The sequence below is a fragment of the Lepisosteus oculatus genome, chromosome 1 (genome assembly GCF_040954835.1).
Source record: "Lepisosteus oculatus isolate fLepOcu1 chromosome 1, fLepOcu1.hap2, whole genome shotgun sequence".
NCBI lineage: Eukaryota > Metazoa > Chordata > Actinopteri > Semionotiformes > Lepisosteidae > Lepisosteus > Lepisosteus oculatus.
This window is the reverse complement of record NC_090696.1, coordinates 57,819,261-57,841,537: the sequence shown is the minus strand read 5'-3', so window position 1 is coordinate 57,841,537 and position 22,277 is coordinate 57,819,261. Positions and strand designations below refer to the sequence as shown.

At 37.1% G+C, this 22,277-nt stretch overlaps 1 protein-coding gene across 2 annotated transcripts; it reads left to right on the top strand.

Moving 5' to 3' along the window:
* Positions 1–63: 63 nt before the first annotated feature.
* ap1ar (adaptor related protein complex 1 associated regulatory protein) lies at positions 64–20,905 on the top strand. 2 transcript variants are annotated; one of them, XM_015345284.2, is made up of 10 exons: positions 64–373; positions 2,623–2,671; positions 3,751–3,777; positions 4,632–4,657; positions 8,619–8,715; positions 9,369–9,467; positions 11,174–11,235; positions 12,165–12,238; positions 15,677–15,799; positions 19,103–20,905. In XM_015345284.2, the coding sequence occupies exons 1-10, from the start codon at positions 303–305 to the stop codon at positions 19,366–19,368; spliced, it is 894 nt and encodes a 297-aa protein (XP_015200770.1). In that variant the 5' UTR covers positions 64–302; the 3' UTR covers positions 19,369–20,905. The 2 variants fall into 2 exon arrangements, with proteins under 2 accessions (XP_015200770.1, XP_015200771.1); XM_015345285.2 differs by lacking the exon at positions 9,369–9,467.
* Positions 20,906–22,277: the final 1,372 nt, after the last annotated feature.

Below are 22,277 nucleotides of genomic sequence, written 5' to 3'. Positions count from 1 at the left end.
TCCCTTTCGCTTTTTGCGTATTTGCGCATTTTGACCCAGATGGCATTCCGTATGTCGCAAAAACATGACTCGTGGGCGTTTCAGGAAGTGGCGAACAATGAGAGATATGCTCGGAAAATAGGCATATGCTGTTTGACAGAAGAGCGCGTTTATTGCAAGTATGTGGGGCATAAACGCGATCAATGCAAATATAACTAAGAAGAGAGATTTTCTGTTGTGAAGAATCCCATTTCCCTTAATTGTGCTTTTAGAGCGGCACGCTCCGAGGTGTGCACTGCTGTTCAGGTTTGAGTCAGTATGCAATGGGGAATTGCTGGGCTTGGTGCTGCGGGGTCTTCAAAAGGGAAACTAACAGGATCCAAAGAGGTGGTGGGTAAGTAAGCCAATACTTTAATTTCCAGCCTCGTTTGTGCGTTTTTAATTAGGGAAACCACGGTCCCGATAGAATAAGTATTTGCGCCTGTCGTTAAGTTAGTATTTAGCATTACAACTGATGCAGCATTTCATTTTCCGAGGTAGGCTTGGCAAGTACGCTGTTTAATTGTATCTGAATGTTTAATAGGTAAACTATTACAAAGTACACCGAGGTATTCACTTGCAGTAAAGAGTTGTGCTTCAGTCGCTTTTGTGTTTAGTTGAATGGGACGTGCATTGGCGACTTTAGGCATTTTTGTGACGCTCATGTGATCAAATCAATCGTTTTGCGGAAGTATTGTTACTATGGTGCTCATTTGCTGTCGTCATGGTTATGTGGCATTGTAACAGAGGAAAAAAATCAGTATTACGGACTTGTATAATAACTAATCTTCGTGTAAACGGCAGTTTGAGTAGTCCGTACATATATAATGATATAAAAATTGTCTACACAGCTATACAAGTACAGTATTGAAATCAGTAGTTTGGATGTCATGTACTGTAGATATCGTCAAATATATAGGTATAATAAATTAATGTAATTACTCTAGGTTTAACATTTTTTGCACATCTAAGTTCATATAAACGGTCTCAAGTTTTAACTATGACAAATTCAGTGTATCCAGTGAAGTCATGACAGGAGTGACCTGTTCCTTTCACACTGTATCACGTGGGACACTCGGGAATAGGCAAACTGTCACACCCTAGGAGGCAAATAACTGATTCCATTTGAACTGAGATCAGTCGGAAGTGCCAAATACTACTTTTATGTCTCATATTTTTTCTTACTTGACAGACTTGTCCTTTACTAATTTGTGTTTTAACTGCCATTTGGCTTTTGAGAGAACAATAGTAACATTTGGGTTGACCAGTGGGCCAAACAAATCACCCGTTTCCTACCACATTCATTTGACTCTATATCACTAAAATGTGGTCAGCGACTGCGTATAATTAATATAGTCTTAGTGTAACAAAATGTGGAAATTTAGTAGGCACTTTATTTTCTGTAGTTTGAACCATTACAAAGCAAAACCTTTCAAACCTTTCGACACCTGAAGAAGGCTCCATGGCCGAAACGTTGTGTTTTTTTTCTCTTCTTTTTTTCAGCATGGAATAAACCTATTACTTGTTCCTTTGCAGCCTACGCTTGCTGACGCAGCTACCCACCTGAACTACTAAAACCTTTCAAACTTAATGATTTCCCACCCAGATTTGTTTTGTTGACTGTAATTCACGAAACGTTAACACTTAAAATGGCTTTTAAAAGCAGCTTTTAGAAAAGACGAAATTCATTCAATGATCTGTAAACTAATTTGCATTATTTTCAGATAATAATGAATGTTAACAATGAGAAGGAGGTGCTTTTGTGTGCTTTCAGGTATGGAAGTGCTGGGGTAGGCCCTGTATGCACATTATACAAAAGATAATATGTGAAAGTTTGAACTTTTCTTAAGATTTGTATTCCAGTAGAACATAACTCAGATTCAGGAATGTAATTCCTGAAAAACTCTGTGCTGCTGTAGGCTCATTCCAATCACATTGGGTTTTACTTTGAGAAAAGTGAAGTGACTGCTTGTCTACAACAAGCATATTCAAAAACAAAGTAGAGGTGCTTGATATACTACATTATCTCTGTTTGAAATATGGTAAATTTACAGACTACATGTGAAGCAAATAGCATTTTTCCTTTTATGGCTGTGAAATGTATGATAACAAGCCACAGTAGCTTGAAAACACATAGCAAACTGTCCAGGTTTGGTGTGATAGAACCTTGGTCTCTAACCAGAGATCTGTGTTAGGAGCAAATCTGAAAATCAACCTTAAACATGTTATATTTCGGATATTATATTGAGTAGATGATGCCGCACCTTGTCCTATAGTTTTCTAAAAGTACTTTCCAATACTGCCCTGTGATGGACTTGCATCCCATCCTGGGTTTATCCTGCATTGGACCTGTTGCTAGCTGGAATAAGTTCTGGCTCCCCAGTGACCTTGAATTGGATAAAGTGGTTAGAAAATGGATGGGTTTTACAAGACTGGTTATTCAGGTTATTAACCTCAAACAATGGAACAGACCGTTGTTTCGCTTTCTAGCATAATAAAATAGAGAACGTATCCTGCTCTAATTTGACATAATTCAAACATGGATATTTAATTACAGTATTTATAAGACCTGTTTAACAATATTATTTTTTTGTCTTTTTGTAGGTCCAAGTACTTTCGAACGAGTGCCGCAGGGGAGCACTTCACCATAGAGGTATAATATTTCATTATATAACTGTTTGCTACTGAAAGTGCTTTAAAGTACCAGTGATGTACAGTAAATGTCAAATAAAACACTTTGAAAACTATAAAATGTTGTTCACTATAGTGAGTCAGAATAGGTCAAGGAATACAGTACATAGTGACGATATGCCCAATCTACAAAAATGAATCAGGTATCATATAGGGATACACTTCTGCTCCTCACAATGTCTACTCCAACCACCTACACATTACAGTTGTAGTTGTTGTTCTGCATATACATCAGCCACACAAAAGAAGATTGGTTGAAAATGTATGTTCATAGAATACATTGCTAGTCATCACAGAGTAAGAGATAGACTAGAATTGCTTACGCTTACATAGCTCTTTTCTGGACACTCCACTCAAAGCGCTTTACAGGTAATGGGGACTCTCCTCCATCACCACTAATGTGCAGCATCCACCTGGACGATGTGACAGCAGCCATAGTGCGCCAGAATGCTCACCACACATCAGCGGGGAGGAGAACAGAGTAATGAAATCAATTCATAGATGGGGATTATTAGGAGGCCATGATTGGTAAGGGCCAATGGGAAATTTGGCCAGGACGCGGGGGTTACACCCCTACTCTTTTCGGCAAACACCCTGGGATTTTTAATGACCACAGAGAGTAAGGACCTCGGTTTTACATCTCATCCGAAGGATGGCGCCTGCTTACGGTATAGTGTCCCTGTCACTGTACTGGGGCATTGGGACTCGCATATATGCACCCCTGCTGGCCCCACTAACACCTCTTCCAGCAGCAACCTTAGTTTTTCCTAGGAGGTCTCCCATCCAGGTACTGACCAGGCTCACACCTGCTGAGCTTCAGCGGGTTGCCAGATGTGAGTTGCAGGGTGACATGGCTGCTGGCTAAGTCAGTGAGTCAATTTATCAAAATATGTCCATGGATAGTGTTTAAAATTTGTCCCTAATGAAGGAAATCGCTTTATGCCTTTTTGCTTTGACTGATATGTTTTAGTCAATGTATTTATAAAAACCTTTAGTGTCATACAAAATAAAGGAGTAAAGGATTTTCTCCTTTTTTTCCAGTTTGAAAATCTTGTGGAGAGTGATGAGGTGAGTTAACACCTAAAGATACTTTTTAATGATCAGTTCATTTCTCAGTACACCTTATTCACAGCTGTTAGAAATGGTTATGTGGGATGGCTGGAACACTAGGACTTCGAATGATAAATTCCAAAACTGTCATACAGTGGGAGGCAAAGTTACCAACCTCAGAGCATATAGGAAATAGTTTAGTTTTTTGCATGGTATAGGTATATATGGTATATAAATTATACATTAAACAAACTTGTGTGTGGAAGAGCATTTGTAGCAGGTTGATTTTGGAAAGGTTTCATGTTCTTGGAGACATTGAAGATATTGCAAACCTTCTGTACACAGTGTCCTGTTCCACCATAGATTTTTCACCTAATAATCTAAATTTTCTAGCCATCCCATCTCCTATTCAGTCTCACACTAGAAGTGTTTAATTGATTTTTGTGGTGATGATTTTATGATGAAGATGTTTTACAAATATCATCAATATCGTCTTTCACAGGGTTGACTAGTGTGTGCACAAATAAGCATCATTTTTAAAAAAGAAAAAGCTGTAAATCCACACGTTTTAAAAGAAAATTTTGGTAAGGATTTACATATTCTACCCATCACACCTGGCAAGCATGGGTTGTGTGTTGTGGTACTTCCACTGTTTGGTGCCTTTCTGCAGTACCCGAGCAAGCCCGAAGTGCAGTACTACTCATTTCTGGCTCTGGAGAGCCACAAGACCTCTCGAGTGTTCAGGATGTGCTGACTTTGAGTTACTTTCTCAGGCAAAATTATTGTGTTTTGAATTCAATGTCATAAATAATCCTTGAGTTTTCTCAGAGGGTCTTAATTGTGTGGATATGTTGTTTTTTTCCTCTTTACAGGCAGAGAGCCCAGGAAGCAGCATACGGTATGTGCACAAATTAAAATCTCTTAGCTGATTTAAGTTTTTGCTGAATTTTATGTAGGTGGAAGAGGACTTTTTAAATAATGCAAATTTATAATAGAAGGCTTATGGTCCTTTATTATTTTTGAAATGTCTTGGCTGGTATTTTGAGTTTGTTTCTCATATCTCTATAAATATATAAAATATTAAACCAGTATTTTAAGGATGAATTAAAAACTGATAAGTGGAAGGATGTAAGTTTGAAAGACATTTTTTCCTGATATCCCTACTGTACTTTGACCTGATAAGGTTTTCTTTATCATTTGTACATACGCTGTAAAAATATTTGAAGTCCACTAGAGGCCTCTCTTTTGTGATAAATCCAGGGTAGTCCTCAGAAGATACACTGTCAGTGCACACAAATGTAATGTTTAAAAGAGAAGTTTATAATGAACGATGATTAATTTGGATAATAACTAATTACTACTATATGAATTCAATGTTTTGAATTCTTTGTAATACTTCACACAGGTAATATACACTGTAACTGAAATATTTTCTGTCCTGTGTAGTTCATTGGTAGTTCATCCTAGGTTGAGTAGGAATAGCAATAAATGTTATTATTATATTAGAAATGTTTTTGTAAATTTGTATTTCACTAGTGCCAGACCCAGCTGCTTTCACCAAACTGTGAATAAATGCAGCCCATGCAGAGCACCTGTGTTACAAAAAAAAACAAAATCCTATTCTGTGGTATGATTGTGAAATGCATGTATTTATTGCCACTGAAAAAATCTTATACCTGTAATAACCCATATAACCTGATGGTATTTCCAGAAGGCATTTCCACACACTAACCAATATCATAGTTTTGAACATATGTATATATGTAAATACGAAAAGCAAGTGCAAAATGTTGGATTAATATAGTTTACAGATTCAAACACAAGTTCAGTTCTTTTTAACACATCAGATTAAAATAGCAAAAGAGTTTATTGGTAACAGTGTTTTATTGTGATGGCAGTGTGCAATTTAACACTCCCGATACATACATGTAGTAAAACGTCAGACTGTATTTATCACATGTTTTCAAATGGAGCAGTTAACAATGTCTTTCTGAAAAATGTTGCTCTTGCATTAGAATCAGATACTTTATCCCTTTAAAAAACATTCCTCAGTATCAGTACTTGTCCAGCAGATGCGCACAGGGATAATGCAACACCACAGTACATTCTTTGTGAAGGAAAATTTAAATAACTCTAGATGCAGAAACAGCTTGAACAAAAGTCATATGATGAGGCAGCTAAGTTTAACATCAAGTTGTTTTAAAAAAAAAACTTCTACTGAAAACATTGGCCAATGATAATGCTGTTTGAAAGATCAGTAGGAGTAAACAGAAGTCATTTGATACATCTATTGAACGTCATTAAGGGTGTTTTTCATTGGAGATCTGTAGGGTAAAAATGCTATTGGTATCCAACTAAATGACGAGAGTCATTGAACCTAATGAACCTAATCCTAGGTATATTTCTGTGACATGTATCAAATGTTGTCTGGCAAATACAAGACATGATTTTCTGTATTTTTAAACAAAGAATCCTTGTTTTTCTTTTTTTTTTGTCCCATGGTTTTAATTTTGCATACCTGTATGTACAGTATTTTAATCTACATTTTCCATCTACACTGGTAGCATGGCGGCTTGGTTAGTGTTTCTGCCTCACAGCTCTTGAGTGGTTTTGGGTTCGGTTCTGAACTAGGGCTATTTCTGTGTGGACTTTTCTTTTTCTCCCATGACCCTTTCAGAAACATGCCAGCTTGTTTAACTGGCGTTTCTAAAGTGTCCTGAGTTGTGTGTATGTGTTCCTTGCAATGGACTGGTGTCCTGTCCAGGTTGTTGTCCTGCTATGTCCGATATGCTGGTTATCAGAGCTGATTTGGAGGAGCTGACCAGTTTCTGAGCTTATTTCTAAGGCGAGATAAACATTCTAATAATCTTTCTTAATTGATTTAATCTAGGTATGGCCATAGCCTTACTGTTACAGTGCATAAAAGTTTGTTCTCCTCCTACATTCCTAGTAGAGACTGTTACCAAATGATCCTATTTGAAGATCTTCATGAATTAATTCATAATGTTGTTCGTATACAGTAGGTGTAGTGTAGATGTAGGTTACATTGCTGTAACCAGGATTAAATTAAACATTAGATTTGGCTTTAATGGGTATTAGTGCTTACCCATTAGTCCTGTAGTGTGCTCTCTGAAGGCACCAGTTCTGTAGGGTTTGGGCATTTACTGGGACAATTATTAATTGTAGCAGTAAATCACTAAATGATTCTTTTGATGGCCTTAGAATCCAACCATGCGATATAACTCAAACAAGCACACACACAGGTACTAATACACGAGGATACATTTATTAATACATAGAATATGCATATAAACCTAACAGATCTTATCGAGAGGGTTATCAGAATACAAAAGGTATATATTCAGTCAGTTACAAAGAGTTACATATATATATCAAAAGGACATACGTTCAGTATATCATTCATTTAGACCGTTTCGTAATTGAACTTGGTTACAACTTCTACATTAGATACTCAAAACAAGTACATAACTCTTAGGAATTAAATTGATATCAACTGGTTGGGATAACAATTGAATTCTCGAGCTGTAATGCATTGAAGTTGAATACTCATCCAATCTCTGGGGATTCAGATCTCCTGCGGGCACAAAGAAACAGTTGCAGGCTGTTGCTGTCCAATCCGCGCTCTCTGGCTCGGTGCCAGGCTGTGCTGTGCATCTTGCGACGGTGCACTGCTGATGCTCACTGACCGGCTAGTTAGTGTTGGCTTTAATTAGCAAAGTTTGCGCACAGGAGAAAAGATGACTGTGGGTCCCAGCAAGTCAGGAAGAGGACCGGTTCATTCCTGATGAAGAGCTAGTTCTGAATAGTGATTCAGCTGTCCACAGTTCCGACCTGTTCACGAGGCCTGCTGCTGGTGCTAACCTCAGGTGGATCCTCTGGTTACTCTCTGGCAACCTCCGCTCTAGACTCATAGAAGAAAGGAAAGTTCTGGCACTCGGACACACTGGCCATTCCGTGGTTGTCCGGGCTGAGTCTCAGGATGGTCAGGAGGCGCGCTGCGAGAATGTCCTGCCCTTGGGAGCCTTCTGCTCCTGGGCCGTCCTGCCCTGGAATTCTCCTTTGAATTCCCTTTAGAAAAGTCCAAAAATAGTCTCTCAGGCCCTCTGTGTTGCCTGTTTTTACCTGGAGGAACTTCAGCTCGTTGATTGGCTGAAAGTTCCATGGGCATCAGAGTCCCACGTCGGTTACTCGGCCCTACCAGTCCCTGATTGGTTGATCAAGGTGAGATATGAGTCACTTACTCCTGACACTTAGGAATGCAGTCCAGATGTCCATCTGGCACTCCCTATACAGATAGGCGCCAATGGATGACCATTGATCATGATAGCCAGGCTTAGCTAAGTGCATCCCCCTTTGGGAGCTGTCCCTTATCAAAAGAAAACATCTTTAAATCAGCTTGCATGAATAGTTTCTCTGTGGCTGCACCACAGAGATGAACAGAGAGATGAGGCCTCATTTGGGAAAGCACAGAAACACTTAATTCTGTCTTATTAATAAGCCTCACCGCTACAGTCCCATGTCAATTATTTTAAGACATTTTGCTTCGTATTCAATGCTGAGTTAGAATTAAAAAGTTAGTTATATTATTATTTATGTCCAGTGATATTGTTTTATGGACCTTCATTATTTTATTGGACTTCATTTAATGCAACAGTGTGTTAGGAAGTAGTATGTTTTAATGCAGTATTTCATGTCTGATGTGTAACGGCTCCGAAGGCTTGGCTTAATGTGCAGATTTGTTTAATTCTTTCCAGAATTTGCACTAGGATCAAATGTGTTTGCAAGTATCCTGATCCGACCTCTGATTTTTGACGATAATTTTTTTCTTTGATTTGCAGAGCAATAAGTGAAGATGAAATTGTACATCTCAAGGAGCAGCGATATGGTGCCATTTCAGACAAGCAGACACTGGTAGATGAAAAACTTCATTCGGAGGTAAATGTGTATGATATTTCATATATCACAGATGAGTGAGGTGCCATATTTGCTGAATTTACAGAAGTGCAGGATTATAGATTGATAGTGCTGTCTTTAACTGTTAAATGGCTTTTTGTTGTTTACAGAGGTTCGTATTCATGTGTATAGTGTCTCTCAGTCTTTTTAGTTAAATCTTGTAGGCATTTTTATACTGTTATGTATTATGCAATAACAGTATTAGTCTACCTGTGGAAAGAACTCTTAAATATCATGGTTGAAATGAACCACTCTGGTTTGTCAGTGCATAATGCCTTTAAGTCATTCTCTGATTCATCTACCATTGGTTAAAATATGCAACAGAAACCAAAATAAATGATAAGAAGATTGAAAGAAATCTAGATAGCTTTGCTTCATCACTGATAGATACACGTGAGCAATCTTTTTACCGTGTTTCAATTTCATTCCTAGTAGAGCTTTGGATTAAAGACAATATAAGGTTTAATTAAAAAAGATAGATTATCAGGAAAAAGCACCTGCTTCTTTTGACCACCTTGTTTTATGAGTTTTTTTTGTTTTGATTTTGCAGTTCTCCATTTTGGATTTGCTTTTGCCTTTCTTTTGGTGTTCCGGCAAGAGTCCGCTAACAGCCTTATTATTTGATTTCTGCGCAGTTAGCTGCACAGGAGGAGAAGTTGAGGCTAGAAGAGGAGGCTTTATATGCCGCCCAACGTGAAGCAGCCAGAGCTGCCAAAGAGAGAAAGCAAACGGAGGTGAGGGGGTACAGAACACCCCTGTCCTGTCACTGTCCCACCCTCCAATCTGTCATACTACTGTATATACTGTGATCTTGGTGGGTTTACACTTGGCACTAGCCAGACCGAAGCCTGGCTTTTGAGCAAGATGGCTTGCAACATCACATACAGAGTTTGAGAGGCTATTGGTTCAAGTTCAAGTTTATTGTCATTATTGTCATGGTATAACGAAATGCTATTTCGCTAGCTCTCAGACCATAAGTAGTACAACAAACTAAAACTATGATCCCCCTGGTCCCATTACTTCATTTTGTGTTTAATACTTAACTATTGCATGGTGACTGGTTTTCAGAACACAGTTGTTTGAAGAGGCTGGCAAACATTCTAAGCTCCCTGTTTTTAAAGGTGTGGCTAATCTGCTTGTGCTTTAAAGTCCACTATCAAGAAACTGATTTCTCTTTGTGTGGCTTTAAAAACAAATGTGACCAAGAACGCTCACGATGACCTCTGTAAAGCTGCAAAAGAGCGTCGTCTGGTAGGTATGACTGGCCAACAGATTATGCCATTTAGTAAGCCCCTTGAATACTATTTACAGTGCAGGCTAAGTGGAAAGCACCTGTGTCCTTTCCTTTTCTGAAATCGGACATTCCCATCACATTGCTGGGGATATTGGGAGCAAGAAATTTCTGTTTTTAAAAAAGCATTGCGGATAACTGACTGCGAGCATTTATTGAAGGCATATATATCTACATTTTTTCAGTTATCTGCACTTTCAATAATTGCTAGCAGTTATATGCAATCAGTTAGTCTAAATTGCACATACCAGTTTGTCGGTTCGTATGCCAGAGTAATGTTGGCACTTTCTGTGAATAAAGCTGTTTTTTCCAAGATACTATAGGCCACAAATGACAGAGATGAGGACTTTATAGTTAGGTTTACAGTATATGCAGAATAAATAGAATTAACATCTCAGACTGCCCTTGCAATATTAGATGCTGTTTTGCCTGGGGAATGATACAAAGCTGTTTTGTGAAAATAACAGTGTACAAGTAATGATTGATGGCTATTAGGAATTGCTGCCATTAACTGCCAAGTGTAAACCTACCCTTGCACTGCTAAAGACCATTGAATCGCAAGCTACATCACAGCCAGTGATGTGGACTAAAAATTCAAGGTTCAGGCTTGTTTATTCTTGGTAAAAAATAATTTTATTATTTATATTTTTTGGAGCTTCTTCTTCTCATTCATCTTTTCACTTCCTTCTCTGCTACATATTTTAAAATGTTTTTTTAATGTTTCATTTACTGTAGCTTTCTTTTTTCATTTGTTTTTGTTTCATTTGCTTCAACCCTTCCCATAGACTGACTTTATATTCCAAAAGGGATATTTCCCTTAGACAGGTCCAGGTTTAGTTTTTGATAATATGAATGACAGTTCTACGATAATCTGTAATCATTATCATAGTTTTGAATGCCAGTCCCCTTTTTTACCTTTTATGTGCAAATGAGAATTAGATGTCAAGATAAAATGCTATTTTCTTTCACAGCAAATTCAATGTTAAAAGACTAGTAAGAAAGTGTGTCAAAGTTAATAGTTAATAATGTAATATAGGGCTACATATCCAGAGCAAGTTTGATTGTTAATACTTGACAACAGCAGATTACCATTAGTTGTATACACTGAAAAGCCTTGTGTCTATTGTGAAAAATGTTTTTTTTAAACAGCAACGGATCCAGAAGATAAAAGGAAAGTCAGATGTAGGAGGGAGTAGTGATCATCAGAGAACGTAAGTAGGCATCCTGTTCATATACATGAGTCTAGATTTAGTAATGTGAGATTTTGGCATGTGTTCTTTAATAATCGTACCAGTTACGTGAAGGGTTAATATAACTACTTCAGCTGCTTTTGCCAGTTTCTACAGTTTCAATTTTATCTTAGAAAACAAGTTCCACAAAACAGTTGCATGTTAAAGATTAATTCTAACCTAAAGAAATCAATTTCCAGGTGTAACAACAGCAGTTGCCTCTTCTTCAGCTTCTGTTACACTGTGCGATAAAATCAACCACATTGCTCCTGGTATCTACACACCTCCTTTAGTTGCCCACAAAACACAGAAGATGAAACGGATATTTAAACATTTTTAACGTATATCTGTGTCAATTAAAACTTCTGGCCTGCCTTCAAAAGCACTTAATGAAAATATTTGTTTTTGACAGGATTGAAATAAGTTTAATTATAATTATAATGTTTATTATTTGAGGCAGTATTGTAGTTAATCTTCATTTGCCCTTTAACTCCTCAGTGGGTTCTGTATTATTTTAAAGAATCATAAAGAAATATTCTTGAGAATTTTAGGAGGACATTGTGTATGAATAATAAGATTCAAAATAACATTTTTTTAATGCCTTTGAAAGGTCAGTATTCTACCACTCTGTGTGTTCTTACTACATTTTGTTTTGCATGTCCTGCATTGGCAAAAAGAAGACATGCTAGATTACACATTTAACAATTGTGAAATCATGATCCTTTTTCACTCTTTCTGTTCCTGCTCCGATCCTTCTGTGTGAATTTGTAATTTAATATTTTTGGTGGTGGGAGACCCAATCTACAGTATCTGTGTTCCCAGTTTCTGATTTTTTCTAAGAAAAATTGAAAAAATAAATGAAATAAAAAAATAAGAAATGTTCACAAACTTTGTTTTTAATTTTTTGGCAGGTTAGCCGCAGGAGAGGATTTTGAAACCTACCTGCAGAATGTAAGAGCTCAGTCTGACGCCTTCAGGAGCAGCAGTAAGTGATGTTCAAACATCTACCCATCAAAGAGAAGAGACTTTCTCTTGTGTCGTTTTCTTTAATGGCCTTGAGAGATACATTAAAGCTGTCCAAGATGCCATTTGAGTATGTCTAGTGATATACTGTCGGTAAACTAGAAATATAGTCTTTATCATGTGGTTGACATTTTAGAATGCAAACAAAGTTTGAGACTTGGAAGCACTTTCCAGAAACATTTGGGTTCTTTTGAGCAACACACTGTCATGTGGATTTTTTTTTACAGCAATCATTATCCTAGATCTTTGACGGGGCATTATAAACAGCAACCCGCCAAAGATGTCACATATGTGAACAGCCTTTGTTCATATCGAAACACAAATGTGTTGTGATTATCAAGTGCTATTACACCCATATACTGTATATTCTGTTGAAATATCAGGATTTAATAGATATATGTACATAATAAGTGTTTAGTAGATATAAGATAAGATCACTTTATTGGCCAGATACAATTTCTTGTATTAGGAATTTGTCTTTTTGCATACCCCAACTTGCTCTGCATGAGACGCACAGACACAGAAAGGGAGAGAAGCTTGGGGACAGAGCCCAGGGTCAGCCATTTATATGGCGCCCCTGGAGCAGTTGGGGTTCAGGGCCTTGCTCAGGGGCCCAACGGCGTAGGGGTCCTCTCCCAGCCGAGGGATACGAACTGGCAACCTTCCAGGCAAAGTTGCAGATCCTACACTCAAAGTTCAGTTGTCCTGCTTAGTCTGTAAAAGATTATATTGGAATTGATTTGTGAACATGATATAGGTTGTGTTTGATCTAATAAAAACACAAATGCAGTAAAACAGAATTTCAGGTTTGAAACAGTCCCTCAAAGATGATGACAACCACACAATAAAATGTGCCCCTAGAGGAGGCAGATTTTTCCCACAGGCAACACAGAGCACTGTGCTGAAAGTTAATTATTTTTTAGAAAAATTAAAAATAGCAAAAATTGTTTAACCTTGAAGTAAAAAAAATGAATAAGAATAAAGAATAGTCTCCACTCACAAAGGGACAACTGAGATGACCACCACAATGCTGATCATTTAGATAATGTACCTTCTTCCAAATTAATGAAATTAGCTGTTTAAATAAGACAGATCCTATAAAAGGAAAACATAGTATTTCTTTACTTAACTTGTATGGGTGGCCCAGGTAGTAAATTCCCCTACACTACCATATTGGTCGGGCTAATCCACTGCTAACAAGCTGCATCAAAGCATGCAAAATGTAAAAAAAAAAACAGAGATGGCAAAGCACACCCAAACACACTAAGATAAGCACAATCTTTACAGTAACTTTACAAAATCAAGGAGATGTGGAAAACAAGCTTTGTTGAGTATAAAGTATGTATTTTAGAATCATGGGGGTGAGTACCCATTCATCACATTTTGTTATACTAACAGATGTTAGTGTTAGAAAAACAATTTGTCTTGTTTTTTGTAGACTTCCCTTTTTGCTTGAATCATAAGGCTTTAGCAAGTGGTGTAATGAGAAAATACAGCCATACAGACAGGAATTAAACTTTAGCACAGGATACATTAATATCATTGTTTGATCTTTTGTCTCTTATCAAAGCCATTTCCCTTTATAACATATCACTCATGTCAAAGAAAAAGCTCATTTATAACCTTCCTTAGTAGGTAATTAGAATAGAATACATCCCCACTGCCTTGTAGAGATAAGATATCTGTGCACTATCCCTACACATAAGGCAATAAAATGACTCAATACTGTCTGAAGTTTAATCTTAACATTGTGTTTATGAAAAAATATAAATTTCCGTAAATATTACTTATATTAAGTAATATACTTTCAGATGTTGTTTTTCTCTCCAATGCAGTCATTCAGAGCTAAAGTATTGGAATATTTATGGTTGTGAGACTAACTTTAAAGACCACTTCAGATGACTGTCATTGAGCTACTGTAAAAGTTTATTTTTGTTGCAAATAGAATGATCTTTTATTTTATTTAGTGATTTTTTAATGATTCACAAGAGACCTTTGTTCATTATAATAATATACAAATAATAAAAACAATCCTAAACTACTTCACAAATAGGTAGGGACCCATGTCATCTATCAGTGAGGTACCATGGTGTGCCAGCATGCCACTATACAGAAGATGAACTATGCTGTAGCATCTTTAATGAGCAAGTAGTGTAATGCCTGTGGTCTTAATCAAAGAACTGTATATTCTATAGCACAAAGCCACCACTTACTATACTTGCTATGATTTTTTTAAATTAAGGATCAGAGGGATTAAGGTTCCCTATTGGTCCACATCACCTATAACAGCCTTTGAAGGACTGTACAGGCCTAAGCTTGCTAAACTTCTGAGATCTGACAAAAAAAGGTTTAGGTGGTTGTAATTAGAGTAATTGTAATCACTGTGGGTGTAAATCTGTGTTTTCACTGATATCATGGTCAGGGTACTATGAAGCCTCCAGGTTGTGCTGCTCACAGACTGTATCAGTGTTTTTAACTGTCTCAGACTGTATTCATGCTTGTTATACTGGTGCTATAATATGAAGATGTAGACAGAAGTTTATAACACTTATTCCCGGTTTGAACCGTTAATTTACGTTGTCCATATAACTACTTGCTACAACAAATGTATGTCAAATTTATGTCCAATAAACTTTTTACACTTTGTAAACTAAATGAATTGGTGCCAACAGCTGTATGGTAGATTTACAACTATTGTGTATAGAATGCTCACCGCATTTTCAGGATGTTCCTACAGTTGCAAATTGTTTGGTTTAACACATGCTAAAGCTGGAAATATTTTTGGAAGGTTTGCATATCAGTTAAAATAATCCCATTGAAAAAGTTTATGAATTTCCATAGAACGTTTGTTTTTCCGTGAGATTGTCATTACATTTATTTCCAATAGCCAAATGGTGAAGAAAATCTTTTGCATACATTTGCATATTTCATCAGTACATTATTCAAGCCTGAGCACCGGTTAGTAAAATCATTTTCTTTGACCAGCAGATGATGAATGAAAATTAGCTGCAGGGAGATGGAATAATGAACTCAGTTTACCAGGCTTAAGAAATGTTGACATAATTTTCCTTTTTTTTTTACATCTCCCAATTCTTTATTTGCTTAGATACAGTAAGCTGTAAACAAGGCTTTTATTATTCTGATATGCATGTAGACGTACACTGCATAGGTTCAGGAAGTTCAGCTGTTCAGCTTGTTAATAAGAGTCATCATCATCCTAACTGAACATGTGTATTTCAGTCCATATCTGTCTAACTTACCTTTTTCTGGAACTCTCTTTTAAGTTGCATTGTTTTATTTGAGAATGCTGTTATGGCCGAGTGCAATAATGAGGTGTCATTGATAGTGATTCAGATTTATTACTCTGTAACCATAGTTCTTGCTGTTTGCTTTCCACCAGGGGTCTCTTCAGAGACCAACGTGGCAACTCCAAACACAGAGAGCAGCTGTGATTTCACAAGTAAAACCAGGTCCACCAATGATGACAACACTTCGCTGGATCTGGAGTGGGAGGATGAAGAGGGTAAGAATAGTTATATCCCAGTGACATAAATGCAAATTTCTATGATTCATCCTACGTTTGCTGCATCCTACGTTCCTAATAAACGTATGTTTTATTTCTAAATAAATCTATCAAGTAATTTTCTAAAAATAATTTTGTACATTTCTGCACTCCTCTGTAGTTTTTATTATTAAATGTAAATTTGCAGTGTATTCCCATCTGCAATATACAGTAAATCTAAGGGGGCAGAACAGTTATAATAATATTATTGTTATTGTTATTATTAATAATAATAAACTTTATGTTATATAGCACCTTTTAAGGTGGCTTCTCAAAGCATTTTACAAAATGACAACAACAACAATTAAAAATAAACAATAAAAAATACACAAGATAAACACGATGAGAATACGCAGAGGAGACAGTAGATGGTGGTACTAAATACAGTAGGAGCAGAATAGAACCAGTTAAGTAAAGGCTGTTCAAAGAAGAAGGTTTTGAGTCTGGATTTGAAGGAGTTTAGAGAAGGTGACTCTCTGATATCCTTGGGGAGAGAGTTCCAGAGTTTAGGGGCATAACAGGAGAAGGCCCTGTCACCCATAGAATGTAGATGAGCTTTGGGGACAGTTAGGAGACTAGAATTAGAGCAGCGAAGGTTGTGAGATGGGGAGTAGGGCGATAATAGATCAGATGGGTACTGAGGTGCCAAGCCATGTAGAGCCTTATAGGTGAGCATAAGGAATTTGAAGTTGACACAAAACTTGACAGGAAGCCAGAGCAAGGACTCCAGGATAGGAGTAATGTGAACACTTGCACTAGACCTGGTCAGGATTCTGGCTGCCGAATTTTGGACATGCTGGAGTTTGTTCAATGTGGATTTAGATACCCCAGTGAGTAGAGCATTTAAGTAGTCAATACGTGAGAAGACAAATGTGTGGATCATCTTTTCAGCCTCAGTTAGTGATAACATAGGGTGTAGTCTAGCACCCTATGTAATGCAGTGGTTAGCATTGATGCCTCAAAGGTCAAAGCTCTGGGGCCCGGGGTTCAATTCCTGGTGTGCTATCTGCATAGTGTGTTTACGTGGATTTTCTCCGGGTGCTCCAGTTTCCTCCCACAGTCCAAAAACATACTGGTAGGTTTATTGGCTTGTAGGAAAAAGTGTCCCTGGTGTGAGTGTGTGCGTCTCTATGTCTGTGATGGTGTCTGATTAGGGTGTATCCTGCCTTGTGCCTGTTACTTGCTTGGATAGGCACTGTCCCCCTTCTCCAACCATGACCTGGATAAAGAGGTCAGAAAATGTAGAAAATGAATGAAATATGCTTGGTTGGGAAACTGTAATGTTAAGTCTAAGGTTTAACTGGGACATTATCATCATCATTTAAAATATTTCTGGCAATAAAAAGTCATGTGATCAAGGGATGAAAGAGGTTCAGGTACTTTTGCATACCTTGTCTGTCCACAATTTACGTTTCAAAGGGATGGTTCTTCATTCAGGCTGTTAATAAACGATTACATTGGTGATGCTATTTGGTGGTGATTGGCATTAAACATTAATCTAAATGTAAAACAGGTTAACTTTGTCTATGTAGTTATAAATACGGAAATATGGGATTTATCTTTAAAGCATTTTTTATTTGATTTTGAAAATGCTTTTGTAACAGACTTCTCTGCTTCATAAGACCTAATGTCCTTGAGCCAGTTTTTAAATGTAAGAGGTAAAGAAATTAATAGTTTTATTGTCTGCCCTTGTACTGCAGATCCTCAATTTAACTTGTGGACCAGCATTGTGGTTTTTCTTTTTTTTTACCACAGTCTACAGTTCTTTGCTCAGATAGCATTTTTGAGCTCAACTGATTTTACCCTTGACACATCTAAAATGCCAACACCGGTTAGGTGTTGACCAATTTCAAAACTGTTTGTTTTTGTGGTTAACAGACTTACACTTTATAAGTGACTCTGATTATTGTAAACCTTCTTAGCATTGTAGTTTGTTCACATATCCTTATACAGGGTTTTTTAGATGAAACTTAATTGAAAATATTTTTACTACATTTGCCATAGCCCTGTAGTTTCCCTTGTTTATTTAATCATAATTAGTTGTCAAAACAACCCAATGGAGTTATGGCTTGAACATAAATGTTTCAGAGCAGTGTTTAAAGTTTCTGTATTGACATTTAAAAATAATTTTATTTAGGTGTCTCAAGAATATGAATCTATGTTTTCTAGGATGTGCTTTAAGTGAAGAAAAATAGTAACTTTTTGTTGCGAGATAGATTTAACTATTTTTTCCTAAGAATTTGTTAACACTCACCTCCAGTGTTAAGAGATAGTACAGTACCTACAGTATGCCCATAACAACTTCATGACCTAACATAAACATCAGCTAATGCACATTTGCATTTCCTCTTAAACATTTTCTGGGAAACATCCTGCATAACTGTATTTAATAGTGTATAAACTGGATGGTAGATCACTATATTTGTGTGCTTTTTTATTGACTAGATCTTTAATGTGTGTATGAGAAGTAGCCCACCCTGATCTTGAGCTGTTAGCCAACAGGTCTTGCAATTCACCCTTAAATAATTTAGAAGGAACATTGATACATAACAGAAAATAAATTCAATTTTGTAAGTTAATTAATGCCATTAAGGCAGTAATGTGCATTTGTGGTCCTTGAGAGCTGGAGATTGTTGGAGTTTTCATTTCACATTCAGCTCAGTGGCTCAATGGTAAGCATTGTTTGTCTCGCAGTGCTGGGACCCTGGGTTCAATTCCAGACCTGGGGTGCTGTCTATGTGGAGTTTGTATGTTCTCCCCAGGTGCTCCAGTTTCTTCCCACAGTCCAAAAATGTACTGGTAGGTTAACTGGCTTCTGGGAAAATTGGCCCTGGTGTGAGAGTGTGTATGTCTGTGTCTGTGTGATGGACTGGCATCCTGTCCAGGGTGTATTCCATCTTGTGCCTGTTGTTTTCAGAGGTAAATTCTGGCTCTCTCGTGACATTGTATTGGATGAAGCGGTTAGAAAATGGATGAATGGGTGATCTCCAAAGTACCTAACTAAACAATTCACCTGTTTCAAAAGTAATCATTTGTTCCGAGTACTTAGACAACAATGATTCATGGGTGATTCATGAAACTTTGGGGATTTTGGTTTTTGGGGACTGGGGTTGACCTTCCTTAGTGTATAGTCCAACAGGTCTTTAAGTTCAAACGGTCTGGAAAATACGTCTGTTGGTTCCATTGTAGATTGATGGCAGATGATGTATTTATATTGTTTTAATTGTGCATGAAACAGTTTTTATACATTTTCTTTCCCCACAGGGATGAACAGGATGATTCCCGTTAGGGAACGTTCTAAAACGGAAGAGGACATTCTTCATGCTGCTCTCAGGCCCACTAACAAGCAGACAGGCAGCAACCTTACATCGGCCTCTGAAGACTCCAATGTGCTGGAGTGGGAAAATGACTTTGTGAGCGCCCATCTAGAGGACCATGGTAACTCAGAGTATGCTGGCTTTGTCAATCCCGTCTTAGAGACTTCCTCTGCTGACACGGACAAATCCAGCTCTGACCCACAGGACAGATAGTTGGAGATGAAAGACCTTCTTTTGACCAAACTGATTAACTTAATGTATACATAAGTTTAGCTATTTAATTTATTCAGTTTTGTTTTGCCTTTTATCACAGCTGGAGAGGTTGGCGCTGAATCTGTTGTATTCAGACCGTTTTCTGTCAGCATAATGAATTAAGTGCAATTTGTATATCCATTGATCTGCTCTTAAGACACTGCTCTGGGATAGGCGAAACAGCTTTTTAAATTTCACTATAGCAGCATTAAGACTGTAAATCTGTAACATTATTTTATGAATTGTTAGTAGAGTGAAGACAAAATTAAGGCTTTTGAGTGGCTCAGCTAGTAAGGGTGCTCATTATAAGTGCAGGAAGAGCCTCTGTGGCTGACTGTCATGGGTTCAACACTGGGTCATATACTGCAACTAGTCAACTATGTCTACATTTCCCCAAGCAGTGGCACATATTTGGTAGAAAGCTGCCAGCATAGGGTTGAGATTATGAGACCAGGTGTTGTCAGTGAAATGGCAGCTTAATGGATACTTGCAAGCTTACACTTACATAAGTGAAGGACCCCCTGCTCCTCCATGTCGAAAGAAGAATGGTGTGTAGGTTGGAGGAGTTTGTCCATCCTTATTCTCTCCTAGCAGTGCAGTTTAGTGGTTAACGCTCTAAGCAGAGACATGGAGAAACAATTGGCATTTCTACATGGTGCGGATATAAAATGAAGACAGAGCTGTTGCTATTGCTAAGTGTTCATGACCCCAAAATAAGAGTATGGCTTTCTAGTGAGGCTTTTAACATCAAAAGCCTTCTACAGATTACAGCACATTAACCAGTCAAATTAGCAAGAGAGATTAATTTGAGAAGTAAACTATTCATCTTTTGTTGACATTAATTTGTTAATTCGGGGAAGTAGATTTTTAAATCCTGAAACCTCATTGCTTTATGGATTACTTTGCTTTACACTGAGGTTGTAATAAATATTTGCTCTCTTTTATCACTCTAATTGGATAATGATGGATTTTCATTTGACATTCCTTGGCTTTTAAAAAAGAAGATGTGACCAAAAGTTATTTTCTCAGCCAAAGCTTTGAATCATGACAACTGGGGAATTTCCTACCAAAGTAGAAATTATAAGGAAGGGAAAGAAAGTTTTTAAGGTGCCTTTTGCTGTCAGCTGTCTTTGGCCTTGTACATTACAGTTTCAAACTTCCTGTAGGCCTCCCATATTGCTTTTGTGATCCAAACTACGTCACTGAGAGTCCTGCAGTTAACCATGCTATTTTTAATATCATCTTAAATAATTCAGTGTTTATAACAGATACGGTTGACAGATTGTTTCTAAACAAACCTGTAACGTGGTATTTCTGTTTGCACTTATTCCAGGCTTTATCATGAACTTGGCAAGTAATGGGATGACAACCTCAGTAAAAACTTACCAGTACAAATACAATTATATAAAAGTATCTTAAAGGTATAATAAATGAAATGATAAAAGGCATACTCCCCATAAAAAGTCATGCACATCATAATAAAATGATTCAAGCTGAAGGAGTTGTATATTGTCTGTTTGGATACCTCAACATCATGTCATTTTCTGCCAGAGATAGATTAAAACAGTTTTTCATCAGCCATTCTGTACTTTTCCCTTAAAATGCAAACTTTTATATCAACATTTTATATGAGAAGAACATTGTCCCAGGGTGTTAGTAAGCGTTCACAGTTCTTTGTTTGAGTAGTCCAGCTCTATTGGATGATATTCTCAAATTTAATCACCCATCTGCCTTGTATATTCAGTAGCAGATCATCCCTCCTAAGGTTCCTCCTAAAGTTTTCACTTTCATAATTTTACGACAACATTTGTTTGCACTCTGGCCATCAGGATATTATTTTTTTAACTTTGTCCAGTGCAGTCATAGACTAAGATAAATAGTTAAACCTTGTTGTGGGTCCTGATTTTTCATGAGCTAGGAAAGTGCTTAAGAATTTGGAGAAAATTATTACAATACGTGTTGAAATCCCTAGTCTCAGTGACAGCTGTTCTTTGTTTATTCACCAAGCTGTTATAAGTTTTTCTGGGGCTAAGTTATCCGTAACTGAAGGGATGCAGGTTTTTATGGAGAACTCTCACAAGCATAAATTCTCAGGTGAGATGATAGAATTATTTGATAATGGTTTCAAAGTGACCAAAGAAAAAAAAGATTAAATGCTGGCTTTAGATCATGTGTAAGTGCCCAGAAGTATGATGGTCACTGATTCTGAGCAACCATTACACATTGTTTTCTTGTGAGACACTTTTGATTATTTTAAATGTATGCTTTAATACTACACCACTATTATAGACTTTTGGTACAAGCACAGAGTATAATGGGATGAGGTGATTAGGAGCTGAGTTGTAATGAAAAACATCAGGACACATACTGTACCAGCTCTGAAGCACACTGTGCTAGATTAGTGTAACATGCGCCTTTTTCAAATCAGTATTGTAAGTACATTTTCTAAACCAGGCCTTTTATGAATTACTAAAAGGTGAAGTAGCACTACGTACTCTGTCTAATTTTATGCTGTTTTGTAAAATGTTTATTTGCAGTTGTGTTCATTCTCAAATACTTGAAGTCATCATTCAGACACCTTTGCTTGTATTGTAATTACTATTTAGACTCTATGAAGCAGACTTTTTTTCTAGAACATGCAGTGCTTTTGCATTATTCTGGTTTTATTCTGCCATGTATAAATAAAATATTCTTAAGAAATGAAACCAAAAAGGACTGTGACTTTATTCATATTACTACATCCACACACATTGTATTTAGACATTCCTCCTCGTTTACCAAGCATCAGGACTATCAAAAAAAGTGAAGATTTATTTTAAATTTTTGAATGAATTGTACTAATGCATATTTAATTCTTTTGAATGTAATGT

Bases quoted from the DNA above. Each gene is read 5' to 3' on its own strand.
- ap1ar (XM_015345284.2), top strand. From the start codon at position 303: ATGGGGAATTGCTGGGCTTGGTGCTGCGGGGTCTTCAAAAGGGAAACT. The intron at 2,672-3,750 runs GTATAATATTTC...CTTTTTTTCCAG, and splicing joins GGGAGCACTTCACCATAGAG to TTTGAAAATCTTGTGGAGAG. The intron at 8,716-9,368 runs GTAAATGTGTAT...ATTTCTGCGCAG, and splicing joins ATGAAAAACTTCATTCGGAG to TTAGCTGCACAGGAGGAGAA.